Raw genomic sequence first — 17,743 nt, forward strand, 5'->3', positions numbered from 1 at the left:
ATTCATTACACGCTGTCTTGTGAGAACCTCAGTTCACCTTAGGGTGGATTCTATTTGGTCCCTGACAGAGCAGCTTAACTGCTGAAAGCCTCCTGGAGTAGGAGATTTGAATATAGATAGTTCTGAAAACTCAAGTGCTCATGTTGATGGCTGATACTATAAGCAGGATAACTGAACAGGCATCAGTGTGCCACTGCAGAATAAGGAACTCTAAAGACATAGGCCTTTTTGTGCATCTGAACCTCAGAGAATACTATACTTTAGGAACCCTCTGGCTAGGAAGAATTATTTCTAGAGCAGTGCATTTGCATTGCCTTCCAGTTTCTCTTACCATCCTGTTGCCTACACATTTTCTTTGTATGAATACAATACCAGCAGCATGCAGGCTGCTTGCTGTTTTCATTTTTGACTTATGCAAATGTGACATGCACACCTTTGCATTTCCCGGAAGGCATGCAGAACCTCAAAGGTCATCATCTTCATTGCACGCAAGTTTGGTTTTGAACCAATGCAGACTTATTCCTTTATTTCCTTGAGGAAATAATGCATGTTATCTTTCAGTTTTAAAGATTACTTTATTTGCTCTACTCCAATTTGGCACAAAATCATTGATCTCCTGGCTTCTGGTCCTTTCATTCATGCCCCTTACTTCCTGTACTACAAATTTTCTTTATTTTTATTATTGCTACATTAAAGTAAAAGCATTTTCAAGAGTTCTTATTTTCACCAGAATAATATGGTAAACTCAGTTTGCAATAGAGATCTCCTGAAATTGACTGTTGTCAGTCCCACCCCTCCTGTATTCAAAGAGTAACTAGAAGGAGAAATTAAAAAAAGATTCACCTGGCTTAACCCTTTTTACTTCTAAGATAAGTATCTTGCTTCAGTCAAAACTGCTACTTTTATGTAGAGATTGTAGGCAGTGGAAGAATATCTGCTATGTACTTACTGTGTTCATAAACTAACACATTATTTAATAAGCAGATTATACTCAAAGGATGTTACAAGTGAAGGAACATAGAAAGTCATATGTGGACAAAAATCCCAGTGCCTCTTCCAGTTCTTTTTTCCTGCAATTAGTAACTATCTGCCTAGCATCTCCCCCCTCTGCATCATTGCCTAGGGTTGACAAAAGTCTCCCTTCAAAGATGCCAGCTTGCTAGTAGACTTTCTCATGGAATTATGTTTATATTACTGTTAAAACAGTGGGCATGTGCCCCAATAACTACCTTTATGCTGAACTTCTCACAGGCGTTTCCTACAATATGGAGGAAAACATTCAGAATTTGCTAGTGTCTTATTACAAAATATTCCCTTCTTAACGACCCTCATCAGTGAAAGTATCCTGCACCTTGCTCCTTTTCTCAAAGCACACCATCCTTCCTTCCATTTTTTTTTTCATTATAGGAGTGGACCACGGTCTCAGTCTGACTGCCTCTGTATGTCTTCCTGGATTTCTCTCACTTACTTTTGTATACTAATTCTGTATCTGTGGTTCTTGTTGTTTTCACTCCTTCACTGCTAGTTCAGCCACCATGAATTGACAAGACAGGGATACATTTGTACCTGCAACTGTGCAGGGTATGTGAGAATCACTCAACATGAAAAGCACTGTGTCAGGGAATCTTCAATGTCCCCAAGGTAAAATTTAAGAGTTCTCAGCTACAAAAGTTCTGCTTTTTGGTTTAAGTTAAAAACTAAGATAAAACAAATCTTTCTGGAGTTGAGTACTGTGTGCAATCCACAGTACTCATTTCAAGCTCTACTGAAAGCAACATTTTTTTTCAGTTCACTTCCTCCAGTGATAAAATGATAAAAAAGTCCTACAGCTTTATTTTCTCATCTCCTTCCCACAGTGAACATCACACAGTTTAAGTTCCTGTTTCCATATTTGCACAGTCATTTTGTCTGATTTTCTAGTAATCTGAAACCCTTCAGGTTGCCCATTATGCTCTGCTTTTGCTGTGGCTTTGCTTCGCTATTAATCACAGTCTATTTCTTGCTAGAGGGGTCTCACGAGACTTGGTGCTGCCACAATATTTCATGGAACACATGCTGGGTAATAACATGCAAGAGCATATCTAAAAATGAATTCTGGTCAAAACCACAGTATTTTTACTGATTTCTGTTAACATTAAATATCAGTAAAATTAAAATGTTTTAAGATCACAAATGGATTCATTTTATGGAAGATAGTACTATCAGAGCTCGGAGTCCAGGTATCTGAAACTGAAGCCTCCAACTATTATTATAAATGCAATAGAATGGAAATATCTGACACATGCTAATTATAAAATCCTCCCTAACAAGATTCAAGATTAGTTTCTTATAACTAGATACTGACTAGTAGTATTTTGAAAATAATGGTGGGCAAGTCATTATGTGTTTGTCTTCAGATGGCAATTACAGATAAACGATTATAGCTTCCTTAAGACAGTCATCATAACAGATCTTTTATCACTGGCTTTGAAAGGTACTTTTAAAATACAGAACCAGAAGCAGAAAATAGGACCTGTGTATGAAAATAACAGGAACTCTCTTGGCTATTAACAATCAGCTTCACACTGACTGACAGGATACTAATTTCATATTTTTTCCCCACTATGCACATAAGTGTCTGTATCTAAGATGCACCAAGAAGGGAAAATAATGTAAGACAGTACCAATACACAAAACACTGAAATTCCACAGCTGGAAGAGCAGTATAAAGCCTGAATGTGCACCATTAGTTGCTGTGTACCAGCCTCCAGAATGCTGAAGCCTCCAGCCTGATGAAGGTTTGATCGCTTTGCAGATTAACCATCCTAACAAATTGCTCTACAAGTACAGGTCTAACAGAAAAAAAAAAATGCAATCAGGAAGCCATTTTAAAGCCCTTAACACACTACAAAATTTCGTATTAGTCTCAAACGAAAGAAAATGGAGCTTCCTATTCTGAATTTATGCTAAAGAGTTTCATGCTGATGGAAGAGGAATAGTTTGAAGTTTGGCAAAAGGTACATAAAGCTTGCATTTCCAGCTGAAGCAGGAGTTTAGAAGTTTGTAATAGTTTAAAATGAAGCTCAGTGTGATGCACCTCAGTGTTACAGGAAAGTGTTTTTTCATATAACTTCATACTGAAAGCAAGTGATTGCTAGTGCCTTAAAGACATGATGAATGACAGAAGCCTATCATTATTACTTCAGTTATTTGTCCATATTCTCTCTGGACATGGGTTTACAAGCATCCTCAACATTTTCAGGAAATCCACCCACAGCTTTTCAACTATCAATTTCAGACTTCACAATTGTTCTATTTTTGTAAGCTGCAGTCAGTTGTGATACAATATTAAGGTAGCTAAGTATTTCTTTATTTCTAGATTTCATGTCTCCTATGGCCGGAGTGAAATAATTGAGCAGCATTTAAAAAAATAATAAAATTACCCTTATTAAATATATAAAGATGTGGCCTACATATATGCATCTGTGTGTGCAGATTTGGGCTGTGGTATATAAGCATTCATGTATTATATGATGAATGTAGCATTAATTTGAACGTACACAAAGACTGAAACAAAGCAGGCCAGTTTGCCTTGATTGGGGCACTCCTGGAAAATAAAATTATAACTAGAAATATCTTCAGACAATTGTTTGTTGTCGATTACTGATCATCTGAAAACTTCATAGGAAGTAAACACCATCTCCAAACATAATAAACCTGAACTGATCACCAAGGTAAGCATAAGCATGTACTGATGACCAAATATGCTTTTACCAGGATACCCAGAAGGCTGATGCGACATTTCACAATTTCCCCTCAAAAGTAAATTCCAACATATATTCCGAACTCAGCAACAACAATGACAATCACTTACTCCTCAGATTTCCCATTCCAGGTGTCAGGCTCATTCTGGGAGGCAACGTGCTGTGATATGGTGGAGTAGTGCTGAATAAGATATCATTTGGGAGAGCCTGGTCTAGCATTGAACTTCGAGAGCTGGCATATGAAGATCCTCTTCGATTGCTACATATACTTTCATCTGACAGGGTACGATAAAGTGTCCTCCGTGGAGAAAGGTTTCCATAAAATGAAAACTAAACATCAAAATATGGAGATATAAGAACATATATTACAGGTTAAAATAATTTCCACTAGCATATCCCATCATCAGACTGCTGGGAGTATTCTTCTGGGCAGGCATTCTGAAATTGTTGAGCTAACACAGATCAGAGATTTGTTCCATCACATCAGCTCTGTACTGAGGCCTCAGAAAGTTGAATTGGATTTTCATACTTCTTCCTCTCGATATTTTGGAACAAATTTCCATGAATTAATCAGATTTTGTGCAGCTTTATTAATTCTAAATGTTAAATGAAATCCCCATAGCATTATGACAGCAATTTTTTTTCCAGAAATATATGTATCTAAGACTACCAGCTTTTGGTAAAATTTATTGAGGACTGTACTCTTTGATTTTAATTTGAAATGGCTATGCTTTAATATTTAACATTCTGAACTGATACATGGTGCAATATAATTCATTGAACAGTAAGAGTGATTTTAGAGACTGCATTTCTACAAATATCATGAAATAGGCTTAGTGAATTGGATAATAGAGGTTAGTGGAAACTGTTACGTATTTCAAAAAGTTATTTAACCAAAACCCAAACATCTACAGCAGAACAAGATGTTACTGTAGTGTAAAACTGGGCCATTCCACTTCATAAGTCATTCTTCAGCACTGCAAATCCTGTTACTTCTCACATGTACAAAGGTCAGTTATTTTAATTATTTTAACTGGTTTCTCTTGCATGTAACAATTTAATATCTAGCCCTATTTGCCATGTAGCTAACTAGGAAAAGCATACTCTCTATGAAGAAAGTAAGCTCAGGACCAGTAACTCTTCAAAACAGTCAATCTAGCATAGAGTTAAAAATATCTACATTGTTATATTTCTGAACAAAATTCACTCACTGATGAATGCGTCTAAAAAGAATAGACAGAAACGCTCAATCATGCCACAAAGAACAGTCTTTGCAGAACAGTTAAATGTATTTCATATCTTTAGTTCAGGAAAGCATCTATCTTGAGGACAATACAGAAAATGCTGAATTCTTAGAATGTTTAACTATGTCCCAAAGAAGATTAAGGCAGATTCTCAGATTCTAATCTAGGAAAGCATCATAATATCAGCAAGGGGAAAAAAGAAAGGGGGGATGATCAGTTCTAAAGGTTGGAAACAACCTATATGATCATCCAGTCTAACCATCATAGGAATAAACATCAGGCCAAATCCTTATTTTAACACATGTAAAATAGTGGTATCAACAGTCATGAGCAGCAGTACTGGATAAAAGACATACACAACATCCATAAGTATATGGACATTAAGTATATGGTATCCTTTTATAAACAGTGGTTAAAGAACACCAAGAGCTGCTGAGTCTTAATAGGCACCACACTGGGCAAAAGATTAAATACCTTCTTTCTGTGAATTAAAAGCATCTCCAATCCTCTTTAACACACCTGAGATTCAGCAAGCATTCTGCTACAACTCTTCTATGTCTCTGAAGTCTCCCAACATCACATTACATTTTTATCTAAAAAGATTGGCCAGTAGCTCTTCAAATATGTTAAACTTTAATTGTCGAAGCTTTACAGAGTTTCAGAGCATGACAAAAATTAAACACTACACATTCTAGAGAGTTCACTATTCCCTGCTCTTTGAAGAAGGTGAGATAAAATGAAACCGAAGATGTGATTCAATTCTGTTCAATTTTACATACTCAGAAAAATTACTTTCTGGTTTGCTGTCAAAAGCAACTGACTAAGCTACAGCAAGATAACTACTCTCTACGAGGACATCATCAAAGACTGGATAGTGCTAATTCCTGTGGCTTCCTGTGGGGGTCTCTTGCAAATCAGAGCCCGTGGTCTCTCTTACTTAGATATCTTGAGGGGAGAAGGGGACAGTAGTAATAGATCTCAGAACGGCCACACCACCTCACTCCTTATGTAGGCAGCCTTGAAATGACAGAAACGTTGGCAATTCTTGAAATTGTCACACAAAGCCAAATTTTGCACTAATCATAATTCATAAAAACCTCTAGGACATTATTCATAAGAATTCAACTACATACTTAATGTACTTAACATACTTAACATATTGCACTTTAAAAATACATATAATCTGAATTCTAAACTCTGCACTTAGAGGATTCCCATGCGTTTCTTTTGTTCAGACGTGATTACGTTATTTAGCACACTGTATCAACACCAGGGGTTAAGAGGGCATTCAATTTATATCTAAGTGTGACAATTACTCAAGCAATTCAATTGTTTTGTGCTTTACTGCAAATTAAGCCCAAAAAATCAGAATCGTGTATACATGAAACCTACAAAATATTGAATTCCCTATACTCTTCTTGTGAACTTTTTAATATTCCTGATTGTCTTCATTCGGTATAGAGTTACGCTCTCCTCCAACACCATCAACTATGTACTTCCAGCTACTGGTTGGAGTACTTCCAACCACTGCCTATGTAAAATTGTGATTCGGACAGAATTGTCTGTACTGAGTAGCACAAGACAGGGGAAAAGCAGGCTTACTTTTATTCCTCTGCCTAAATATAATTTGAGGTGAATAAATGTAACCATCCAACCTTGAAAATGTTACTCTTAACCTTTGAAATTATAATTAACTTACTCAACCTTTACAGTTAAGCAGAGTCATACTTAGACAAACGCTGTATTTCATACATAATCATGAAGTAGGTATGATTTTCTTGATGTGGGAGCTGATGTTTTGGGATTTATGCTGAGTATTTAAAGCGTTCCCAAAGAATATACTTCGTTTACACAAAATGTTGCTGCCTTTCCTATAGACATTTTCGGAATGCCAGAAGATCATTTCTACCATAACTGTGTCTGAATTATATACAAAGAAAGTAGCTAACCTTTCTTCTCCCCTCCTCCGCAGAGATGTTTTCTGGAAGCATCAACTTCAGAAAATCTTCTTTGGACAACACTTGCTGGCTTTCAACAATGGCATTCCTCACAGCAGTTTGAAGTGGACTTGATGCAGACACAGCATCTATATCATCATATACTCTGTTGAAACAATTGCAAAATAAGCAAGAGTGCTCTTGGATTTATTTTTAGTCACAAAATAAAACTTGTTAGACTTATCTCCTGCTACAGCATGCTTTTATTCATAACATTTTCCAGGCATTTTATATTAAACTGTTTGTGGGTTTTATGGGTCCAAGATGAAATTCTTAAGTCACTGAAAGATCTGAAGAGGGAAAAAAAAAAAAACAACCAACAAACAAACAAACAAAAAAAGAGCATAATGCTAGTTCCTCCCAACTCGCCTCTCTCCTTTTCACACACAAGATTTCTGTATTGTTGAGGTTTTACTCATATCAACATTTTCAATAGCTCCTCACAAATCAAAACAATTTTTAATTCCTTAGCAAATAAGACAATCTAGATTTTTTAGTGTGATATTGTATCCAAACTGAAAAAATTACTATGGTCATCAACAGCAACATTTGAGGTATATTTGTAATCAATTGTGCCATGTGCCAAGTGTGTTTCATTATCAGCAATTTCATACAGCTATTTAGACAAATAAACAGCTGTCTTCTTTAATTATCAGTATATAAAAATGTATTTACAGTCAACAAAGAACTGTCAAGCTGAATTATTATTTTTCACCCTCCTTCCAGTGAGAAAGGAGAGAATTTTAGCAGATTTACTCTTGAAATGCAATCTAAGGAACCAGAGATTCCCAGTCACATAGAACATGCATTTGAATCCATTACTTACTGTCAAGTGCAGCATAATCAGTGACTCTGTCCTCAGCGGAGAGAAAACAAGCTTTGCTATGGTAAAGTGTAATTCTCAGTGAATTATATCCTATAGTGGCACAACATTCAGCAATTGACCTGATTTCCAACATCATTGCTAATTAGAGATGTTATTTTATTTCAACATAATTATCCTCAGAGGGATATTTCCTCTCTGTGATGTATAGAAAGCTTTCCTAGAAAGAAAGAGGTGAAGAAGTGCTCTAAACCATGGAAAAACCTGAAAATGTTTTCTGGTATAAGAAGTGCTGCCATATTCAATTAATATTTCATAAATTGAACTAGCTCTTGAAGATGCTTTTCAAAATAGCTGTGGTTTCATTCTAAATGCCATGCCTCATTATGCAATTTTGTTTTAAGGGTTCTATTTGAAATAAAAAGAAATTATTTCAGAGGTTCATTAATTTCAAAATACAAAAACTTGTAGGAATCAATGAAGCTACTACTTTCCAAATGCAAGTACTGCTATGACTGAGCAATTTAATATTTGAAAGCCTAAAATAAATAAGCAAACAAATAAACAGATCACCTGTACAGTACCACAGAGAAACGTAAATAACAAGGACAGGAAGGTAGTAAAGTTGTATTTTTAAATTTTGAAAATTAAAAATGTTAGCAATATCATCAAGCTTTTATCTTACAAATTTGTACACACATCCACTACAAAGTATTAGATGGAAATATCCCATTCCTATTAAATGGAGTAATCCTGTTTTAGGCATTTGAAAATCAGGGGCTGCATGCCATATTGTAAATTTATCAATATATGTAGGGCCAAGTATGATTTATTGAGATATAGAACTAAACAAATTATGCACAGAAAGATATCAAAGAGGTTATCAGACAAGATGATTCTCACAGTAACAGAAATTTGAACATTTGTTCTAAACAGCTGATTCAAGTATTAGTTATTGCTGCAGTACTTGGAAAGTTTCATGTCTATTTGAACTGCTGCATCTTTTCCTTTGAATGCAAGTGTTTTCCTTCCACCTAAGAGTAACACTTTCTTAATGAACTATTCCTACATTAAGTTGTACATGCAGCTGTTGACTAGAATTGATAAGATTATCTTTGTCTAAATGTTATTTGCTAAAATAAATTTAAAATGCACTGCTAATGAATCCTGCACATTGTGCTTAATCTCTTGAGCATCAGAGATTGGGATTAGAGACACCTGATCTCTGTCTTGTGAAGTCCTATCCACCAGTTCCCATCTATTTGTTAAAATACATCAGAAAAAAGTATATGGAAACCATTCAAATATCTCAAGTGGCATTATTTTTCCTAGTTACCCACATAGATGTGTGCTAAATTCATAGTCACCTCTCTCAAACTCTAATGTATTAGTTGACAAAATATGCAACAAGATAGAAAGGTTTAATACAGAAACATTAAGAAGCAAGCTATTTTCAAGTAACTGTAATGTTACTGAAGATTTCTAGAAAAGGCCTTTAGACATAATACAATTGTGGCTTTCCAATTGTTTCCCAGAGATTTGAAAAGGTCATACATAAAGACACAGGAATAAACCAAACATTTGAAATGGAATCTGTAATTTTTCATCTTTCTATCCTATTTTAAAATATATTTTCCTTGCCCTTCTGCCCCAAACATAGTTGAAAAGAATTCTTACTCGTGGCATTCAGAAATTTCAGATTCTTCAGGTGTAGGACTTCCTTCTGATTTCTTCCATCCAATCACGTATTTACTCACTGCTCCTTGTCTGTGGTATGGTTTTGAAACTGACCCAGAAATCTGTTGACTACTATTCTGCGACACTATATAGACTTTGGAGGTATCTAGAGAGCCACTCTTTTTAGAGCAATGTGTTGATGGGCTTCCTGAATGATGTGACCCACTGAAAAAGCAAAGGAAACACAGAAAACACCAAATCAAAAATTCTTCCCCATGTACTCAGATATAATTCTCAGTGTTCACTTTTACTCAAGTTAAAATCAAGGCAGCAGCATCAGTACAATAATTTTCTACATACTGCTTATATATGCGTATATATATCAAATGTCTTTGATGATAATAAAATAATAATGAGTTTTTAAAGCAAATAATGTCCAATTTAACATGCTGAAATGCCAACACAAACCATGATGTGAGCCAAAATTAAAGACACAGGCTTAATACAAATACATGGATTTCCATTTGCTTTTTTCAGTAAATATGTACATACACAAACATTATTCATAGTATAATTCAATTTATGTCAAGGCTCTATATAGGGAATTATCCCAAATATCTAAGAATTCTATGTCTCTTCCACTTCACACTGATTTTTCAAGCTTATGACAGTTTAAATTCAGTCCTTCATCCAGTACCAATCTGGATGATTTTAATAGTTTCTTTCACTACAAATAATAGCATCTAACCGACAACTCTCAAAATGATTCAAAACGAGCTAAATCAAACACTTCCTCGACGAGTAAAGTTGTTCTTTTCACCTTGGATGCGAAGCAACCAACGCATTCACAAACCAAGAGTCTGAGCTTAAATTAGAGACTGGAAACTGAAGCAGCAGCTCCTAACATTCATTGTTGATTTGCAAATACTAAACACATTGCTACTTTTTAATGTACAGGATTCATTCACAAAGGACCAGAAGAGGTTGTTGAGTCAAACACAAGCAGTGCACATGCACAGATGTCATTATATCTGATTAAACTGCATGATATGGAAGAAGCTTCAAACATCTCTCTTTTTCCCCACAAATGCAGAAACAAGATCAGGAGTTTTTGAGGAAGACAATAAATGAGGTGGTGTTAATAGCAGCATGATTGCTCTCATGCTTGTTATCCTTGCAAAAGTGTAAAGAAATTATATCAAGACATTTATATAAAGGCATAATCAGAATAATTCAGTTACAAAAAACTGAAGTCTAAAGGTGAAGAAAGTATTGAAGCATAACGTAAAAAACATATCAGACTGACAACAAGGACACTATCCAGAGTATTTTAGATTTTTCTATGTAACTGAACTCCAGAAAAACTGAACATCCAGCTTCATTCTGTACTTTTTAAATAAAAGGACATTTTTCTAAGAAATGAAATACTTATAGAAAGTTGCTTTTAAATGAGTTCAAAGCAATGGTTAGAATAAAAACTGTATATTCTCAGCGTCCAAATGGTACTGATGGTCTATGCGAGGAAAAAAAAACCTAAAGGCAACGGAGCTGTTTCAGCAACAGTAACCTAAAGGCATTTGATAATTCATGTGTGTACTTAATATAAAATAGGAGAGAGAAAGCCATTAACAACATAGCTGCAAGACATAGTGTTGTGCATAGCTCAAGTCAATCTTGTAGTTTGAAATAGTGTTTCACACAGCAGACTTAATTCTCAGAAATCAGTTAGTTTTAAGTGGTTCTTTATCTGATCATGTTAGAGAATCAAACCAACTGATGGCCAATTGAACTTAATTTATTCATAGAATCATCACAGAGTCATATAATCATGTTTTTTGCTCAATAAATTCAATTTTAATAAGGAAATAAGGAAAAAGCATTTATAGATCTGTGACTTTCCACTAGTCTGTGGACTTGCTTTTCAGTTTTATGCTGTTTAGCCATTGTAAAACAAGCTCACTGTTCAACATTTATAAACTAATTTTGAGTAAAAGTCTTGTTTAAGGTAGAGCTTCATCATTGCAAATTATGAACAATTAAGAACTCAATGTCAGACCAGTTGGAAAATATACATGGGATGTGGCAGTAGATAGCACATAAATATTAACATTCTTGCTTCTCTTTGAATGTTACAGTATTGCAACATCACAGTTATATAAAGAGATTTTTTTAAAAATAATATAAGCCTGCAGGTGCCATATAGGGGATGTCAGCTTTTAAAATGAACTGTAAAATCATTTATCACTCCAGGATAATTTGAAGGATGCTGAAGAAAAGTTTGAACAATACAGATGGGTTACATAATGCAAGTCTGACATTTTCTTGTGGTGAAAGGATTTGGAACACAGATTAGAAGCTGAACATCACTGTTGCAAAGTGGAATTGGTCAGTCCTAACAGGAGTTGCCACCTCAACTATAATTGCTACTTTGTAAATCCCTGGATAAACTCACAATCTATTTAATCTATGTATTTTTAATTGCTTTTTGAAGGAATCTATGGCATATTTATTCCAAATAAGTGATCAGCATAATACTTAATAGTTGCATGGAACCTTAATTATGAAAACAGTCACACAAGTGCTGAAAATACATATTTTAGCCATCAGAAAACAATTACAGCCCTCTATGATGAAGTCGCAGAAAAGAGCATATTTCTTCCTAATCTGTAAAACTAAATTTCAACACATACAAAGCAGAGTAAATCTGAAGCTTCTACATTATCACAGATGTGGTAAAAGCTTAGTGTGAAACTATGTACCTACTTTTCACAAAAAGAACTATTGTACCAGTCAAAGCTATTCCCCATAAATTATAAAGAAAAATTCTAACACTCAAAGTAAGCTTTGAAGACTAATTCAATCAAGCATATGAAGAAATAAGAATATTATTTTGTTATTTTCCTGTCCTAATTGACATTCAGAAGAAAAACGAGATGAAAAGAAGAACAATTTCCTTCCATTACTTTACAGAATAAAAACTTCCACACATAGACCAAAGTCTCAAATTTAAAGTCATCATTCAATGGGAAATGGGAGATAAAGACAACCAGCTGAAAAGTGTACTTTCACAGTTTCCTTTTAACAGGTGTACCATACATACATTCACTCCATTGGTAACAAAAAGAAGAGCGCAAACACAGCTAGAAATACAGCTCAAGATACAAAAGCGTAAAGTATACACCACAACAAGGCAAATTAGAGTTGATGGTATACAATGCAGTTTCACTTTATGTAAAAATTGCCAATTTTAATTTCTTTGATTCTCTTCATCATTTATCTGATGTAATTTGTTGCCCTGTACTAAATAAGTCTGTGAAATAAGTTCTAGGGGAAAAAAATATAGGGGAAATATAGGGGAAAGTCTGATGTCAAAGTAACATGACTGGGGTGTTTGGACCTACAACCCTCCTTACAACCAAGAAAGATGAGGAAAGACTAATTTTAAATTCACATGAATGACACAAAGTATCATGAAAGCACCTTATGTTTCCTTCGTCATCAACGAAAGTAAAATTGTTTTCTAACATTCTAGCTCTCAATCACTTGTAGAATATCATGGGATTGTCAAAGATTAAATCCAAGAAATTTCAGTAAACTTCTCAGTAATAGCACATGGTGAATTCCCAAATAGAAGTGAAATTACTGTCAAAACATATCCTAGAAATACATTGAGAGAATGACCTTCACAAATACTACAAAAACAAATACAACTGAAGAATTCAATTTATTATACCACTTCATTTTTAATCAGATTTTTCTCAGCTTTGAAAACCTAAGCAATTTGTACAAAGCTACACACACATTCTTGATCAGATCTGAAAGAAGGACTAGTCATGCTCCTTAAGCAGACTCATCAAAAATTACCTCCTCACAGGTATTTGAATACAACAAAAATCAATACCAGGTATGTTTTCAAAGAAAAGTGAGGGAAAAAAAATTCAATAACAACAACAACAAAAAATTATCTGAACATCAATCTATAAACCCAAATCCCTAATTTATAAGAAATACATACCTGGAATGAGAAGAGATTTCACTGAGGTCTCCCATACTTCCTTCAGCCGTATGACTGGCAGAAATAGCAGAGGCATAGCTATGAACAGCATATATCTTAGCTGGATCCTCATCTAGCCCAGCAGTTTCAGAAGACTCAGTCCATTGCTCAGTACGACAATGTACTCCAGACCTGCTGCCAGCAAGATGCAGAGGGGCCAGAAGAGGTGCAGATATACAAGGAGCTGTATCAATTCCACTGTCAGTTGAAGCTCCTTTTATATATGTTAATCCAAGCAGCTCAGGATCCATAAGATCTCCAGAACCAAAGTGCTTTTCATCACTGTTGCTGGATGTATTGCTAGATAGGGTATTGCTGCTTGAGTGGCTTGAACAGCTTTTATCTCCAATCTTAACAGCAAGAGGAAAACAAAAAAGAACCACCTCAATTTAATTATAAAATCTTAATGTAAATTACTGAATTTGTGCCATTCAAAGATTACTTTATTATTTTTTTATGGAATGCTATAATTGCAAAGTATGAAAAAACAAATTATACCACTAGTTTCTATTAAATAATTGCATAATTGCTAAACAGACTAGGATAGGACTAGAAGGAATGGCCTCAAGTAGTGTCAAGGGAGATTCAGGTTGGATATTAGGAAAAATTTATTCTCAGAAAGAGTGATCAGGTGCTTGAATGGGTTCCCCAGGGAGGTAGTTGAGTTATCGTCCTACATTTAGATGTGATACTAAGGGACACAGTTTAATTGGGAAATATTGGTGGTAGGTGGACAGTTGGACTAGATGATTTTGGAGGTCTTTGCCAACCTTGGTGTTAAATTGAGGCAGCAAATAAAAGTGAATACTAGGCTCTATTTCCATCTTATATTGCAAATCATAAGATCTCACTTGAATTTTTTGATTATAGGACTTGCTTAACATCCATAAAATTGAATTTCTAGAGAGTTGAAACAAGCATTTGCTACAGCTAGCAGCATTCACAATTATTTGTTTAAACAATTTCTGCTGCAAATCTGAAGATCACAGGAGAATGAATTACCCTTGGCTTTTTCTCTGTGTGGGTGAAATACACTGTTTATTGAATCAAATCCAATTGGACGTATGGCCGCTTGAATTCCAGCCAAGTGCAATGTATGTGTACCAGATGAAAGTAACTTAAGTAATACGCCTCCAAACTAAGTATGGCAACTGAAGTGGAAGAATTATGTCATGCGTTTGTGTCAATAAAGTTTTTGTGTTTTGCTTTGCTTTCCTAAATAGAGATTTTATAGAAAGCTGAATTAACTTATCTTTGTAACATCTCTGAGTAGCCAGAACAAAGGCAGATGGGCTTCTACTAGGCAGAATATAAATGGGAAGGGAGACCCTTATTTTTTCAATCTTTTATTTTTTAATGAGATTTCCCTCCTAGCAGATGTATATACACATAGTTGTTACTAATACAGTAAAGCAGTTTGAAAAACCAGACTCCAGAAATAACATTCCCATTCCATATAGGAATTAACGTGCCTCAGAATTTGAGAAAATTATTTAAAAAAAAAAGTAGGGGTTGTATTTGCATTTCTTCTATCCCTTACAAAATGGCCATGACCTTAAAAACAACAGACCAACTGATAAAAATACAAATGAGCAGTTTTCCCAAGGAGCTACTTTGGTAAGTGTCCAGCAAAAAGGACTCTTTTTCTATTGTAAATGTAAAACAGAACCAAAGTGGAAAGGAACAGGAAAAGAAAAGGTCAAATAAATAAATAAATAAAATAAACTACAGGATAGACATTTTCTATAATACTTAAAGAATCCACAGAGTATTGTATGTTTACAGTGTGAATTTCACTGGCTATCCCAAAGCTAATAGCTATTTGGCAAATCGAGTTGAATAAACAGGGAATGCACAGAAGAATGTTAAGGTTCCTTTGCAAAGTGAGGTAAAGACTTACATGAGAAAGTTTGTTTGGCGACTCCTTGCCACTGCCATCTTTTTGTAAAGCCCGGTCTTTGTAGGAGCTGAGGATTTTGGTCGATGGTGCATGCCACTTGGTTTCTGCCATAAATAATTGTGTTTTAATTTCTGAATGCTAAAAAGATGAGTATACTGTACAAAGAAAAGAGCACATGGCTTAGCATCAGGTTTCAAACCTGTACACTCTTTGGAATCAGAGATGTGCAACTTTGCAGAATCATTAAAATCTAATTTTTCAAACATAATTAAGTGAAATTCAACCTGTTTTCCATCATTCATGATGCTTTCTGATGTTCAGGAGCTCATTTGGATATCCAGATATCCCACACCATATTCTATTAGACTGTCTGTAACAGCTCCGGCTTTCACTGTCATACAACCACTTTTTGGCTATAAAACTGTTACATCAGAAAGTGGCTGCACTTCTGCAAGTATTACAGTGGAAAGAGCACTTATTTTTGAGATTTGGTATTTGTTATTACCAGAATGTCTAGTTCCTTCCAAAGTTTCATCTCGTTCTCTGCCACCTTCAATCTCCAGTGAGCCTGAACCTTGGTGTTCATGAAGCAAAGGGGATTGGCACCTTTTAACACAAGCAGAAAATCAAGCCATTTGTTTTTTTTTTCTAGAAAAATATTTACATGATAAACAACACTTTCTACTCTTCAAAGAAAATATTTTGTAAAGCGATTTGTTTAAACAGTCATTATTTCTCCCACCAAGCAAGTATAGTAACATTTCCAAACACTGAATAGACATATTTACATACAATTTTCTCAACAGCACACTTATGTCCTTCAGTGTGAATAGACCACTATGACTTTGAGCTTTAAAAAGAAATGCATTCTTGGAGCTACAGTAGCCAAAGGGTTTTGCAGAGGATAACTATGGTAATGCATACTTAACTGCTTAATAAACTAAGCCCCACAGAAAATAATGGTATTTTTGCAAGGTTTCACACTCAGAACGTGTTTGCTAGATAAAATGCTTTATATTTTGTAAACTTTGTTCCTTCACTTTAACATAACATTATGAATGATTGTCTGCACTCATTTTAGAATTAAATCTATTTGAGATTGCAATCTGAAATACAAATTCTACTGTAAAAATTGCAGAAATTAAGTTATTTCACAAAGCAACATAACAAAAATAAAATCGCAGTTAGTAATCTCTATGCCAGTAAAAAGACACCAGATAGATTTTTATGCATATACTGTGGAGAAAAAAAAAAAAAAAGTTTTGTTTTAAATATTTGCACATATTTAGCTGTCAGAGATTTCAGTGAACAATCTCCAAGATACAGCATTTACATCTGCACACACAAACAGCTATGCCAAAGGAATTTTTTGCATAGGCAAGACGATGCTTTCAATATTTACATTTTTTTCTTACAGTTTCCAAAAGCCAAATGCTTTTTCATTACACTGTCTAAATGCTGCCACATCCCAACATTTTATAAGCATTTCAGCTAACCTTGTACAACAAAGTGATTCATTTAAAGTAATGAACAGATTTTTTCATGAAATATTTTTAAAACTTGAACAGCATGTTGGTTTTTTTATTCATGGATAACTAATTTCTAAAACTTTCAGCACCAAGGGATTAACAGGCACGCAAACATAACACCTACATATTGCAATAGCCTTAAAGGGAGATGATACTTATGAAATACTGTTACTTTTTTGAGGAGAGATACTAGGGAATGGATACCACTGGAACAAGAACAGTAGGAAATAAAACCTTACAAGTCTATAAAGATCATTTGTAAATTAAATACTCCCCCGGTGAAACTAAAGGAGGAGAAATCACTATATGGTCTCAGTTCTGAGTTACCAGCTGATTTCTGTCCTGTCCTGGGAAAGCAGAACTAAGAACTGTTTGTTATTTACCAAAATTGTAAAATAATAGTTTGGTCCTAAAGAATTAAGTAGTATGAGTAAAATTTTATTAGCATACAGATTAAACTACAAAACTCAGGAGTCCTAAAAGTTTACTAATAGATTTCCCAAATAAATCTATGACATGGAACATCCATATGAAATTTGTTTCAGAAAAAAGATGCATGGGAGATTCAGAAAGATTAGAAAAATAAAATAAAATCAATACCCATCATATCCCACTTGCTGTCTCCATTGGCTGCTACCACTGGGACCTGGGTCACTGGAGGAAGACTGGTTGCTTGGAGAACTTCTGTAATGTTGACTAGAGTCATTAACAGTGCACTGAAATATTCATAAAGTTTCAGACTTGAACTATTGGTTTTTTTTTGTTTTTTTTAAATA

General features: G+C 34.7%; 1 protein-coding gene across 4 annotated transcripts in view; it reads right to left on the reverse strand.

Annotated features, from left to right (window-relative positions):
- The window catches only part of SIPA1L2 (signal induced proliferation associated 1 like 2), a 141,099-nt gene that overhangs the window by 14,286 nt on the left and 109,070 nt on the right, over positions 1–17,743 (reverse strand). For all 4 annotated transcript variants that reach the window (XM_052702425.1, XM_052702196.1, XM_052702344.1 and 1 more), the window contains exons 12-18: positions 17,568–17,651; positions 15,944–16,044; positions 15,439–15,542; positions 13,500–13,888; positions 9,485–9,709; positions 6,937–7,090; positions 3,854–4,073 (exon numbers count right to left, since the gene is read on the reverse strand). In XM_052702425.1, the coding sequence (XP_052558385.1) occupies positions 3,854–4,073; positions 6,937–7,090; positions 9,485–9,709; positions 13,500–13,888; positions 15,439–15,542; positions 15,944–16,044; positions 17,568–17,651 (1,277 nt within the window). The remainder of the gene's footprint in view (positions 1–3,853; positions 4,074–6,936; positions 7,091–9,484; positions 9,710–13,499; positions 13,889–15,438; positions 15,543–15,943; positions 16,045–17,567; positions 17,652–17,743) is intronic.

Source organism: Tympanuchus pallidicinctus, unplaced genomic scaffold (assembly GCF_026119805.1).
Source record: "Tympanuchus pallidicinctus isolate F22 unplaced genomic scaffold, pur_lepc_1.0 scaffold1, whole genome shotgun sequence".
Lineage (NCBI taxonomy): Eukaryota > Metazoa > Chordata > Aves > Galliformes > Phasianidae > Tympanuchus > Tympanuchus pallidicinctus.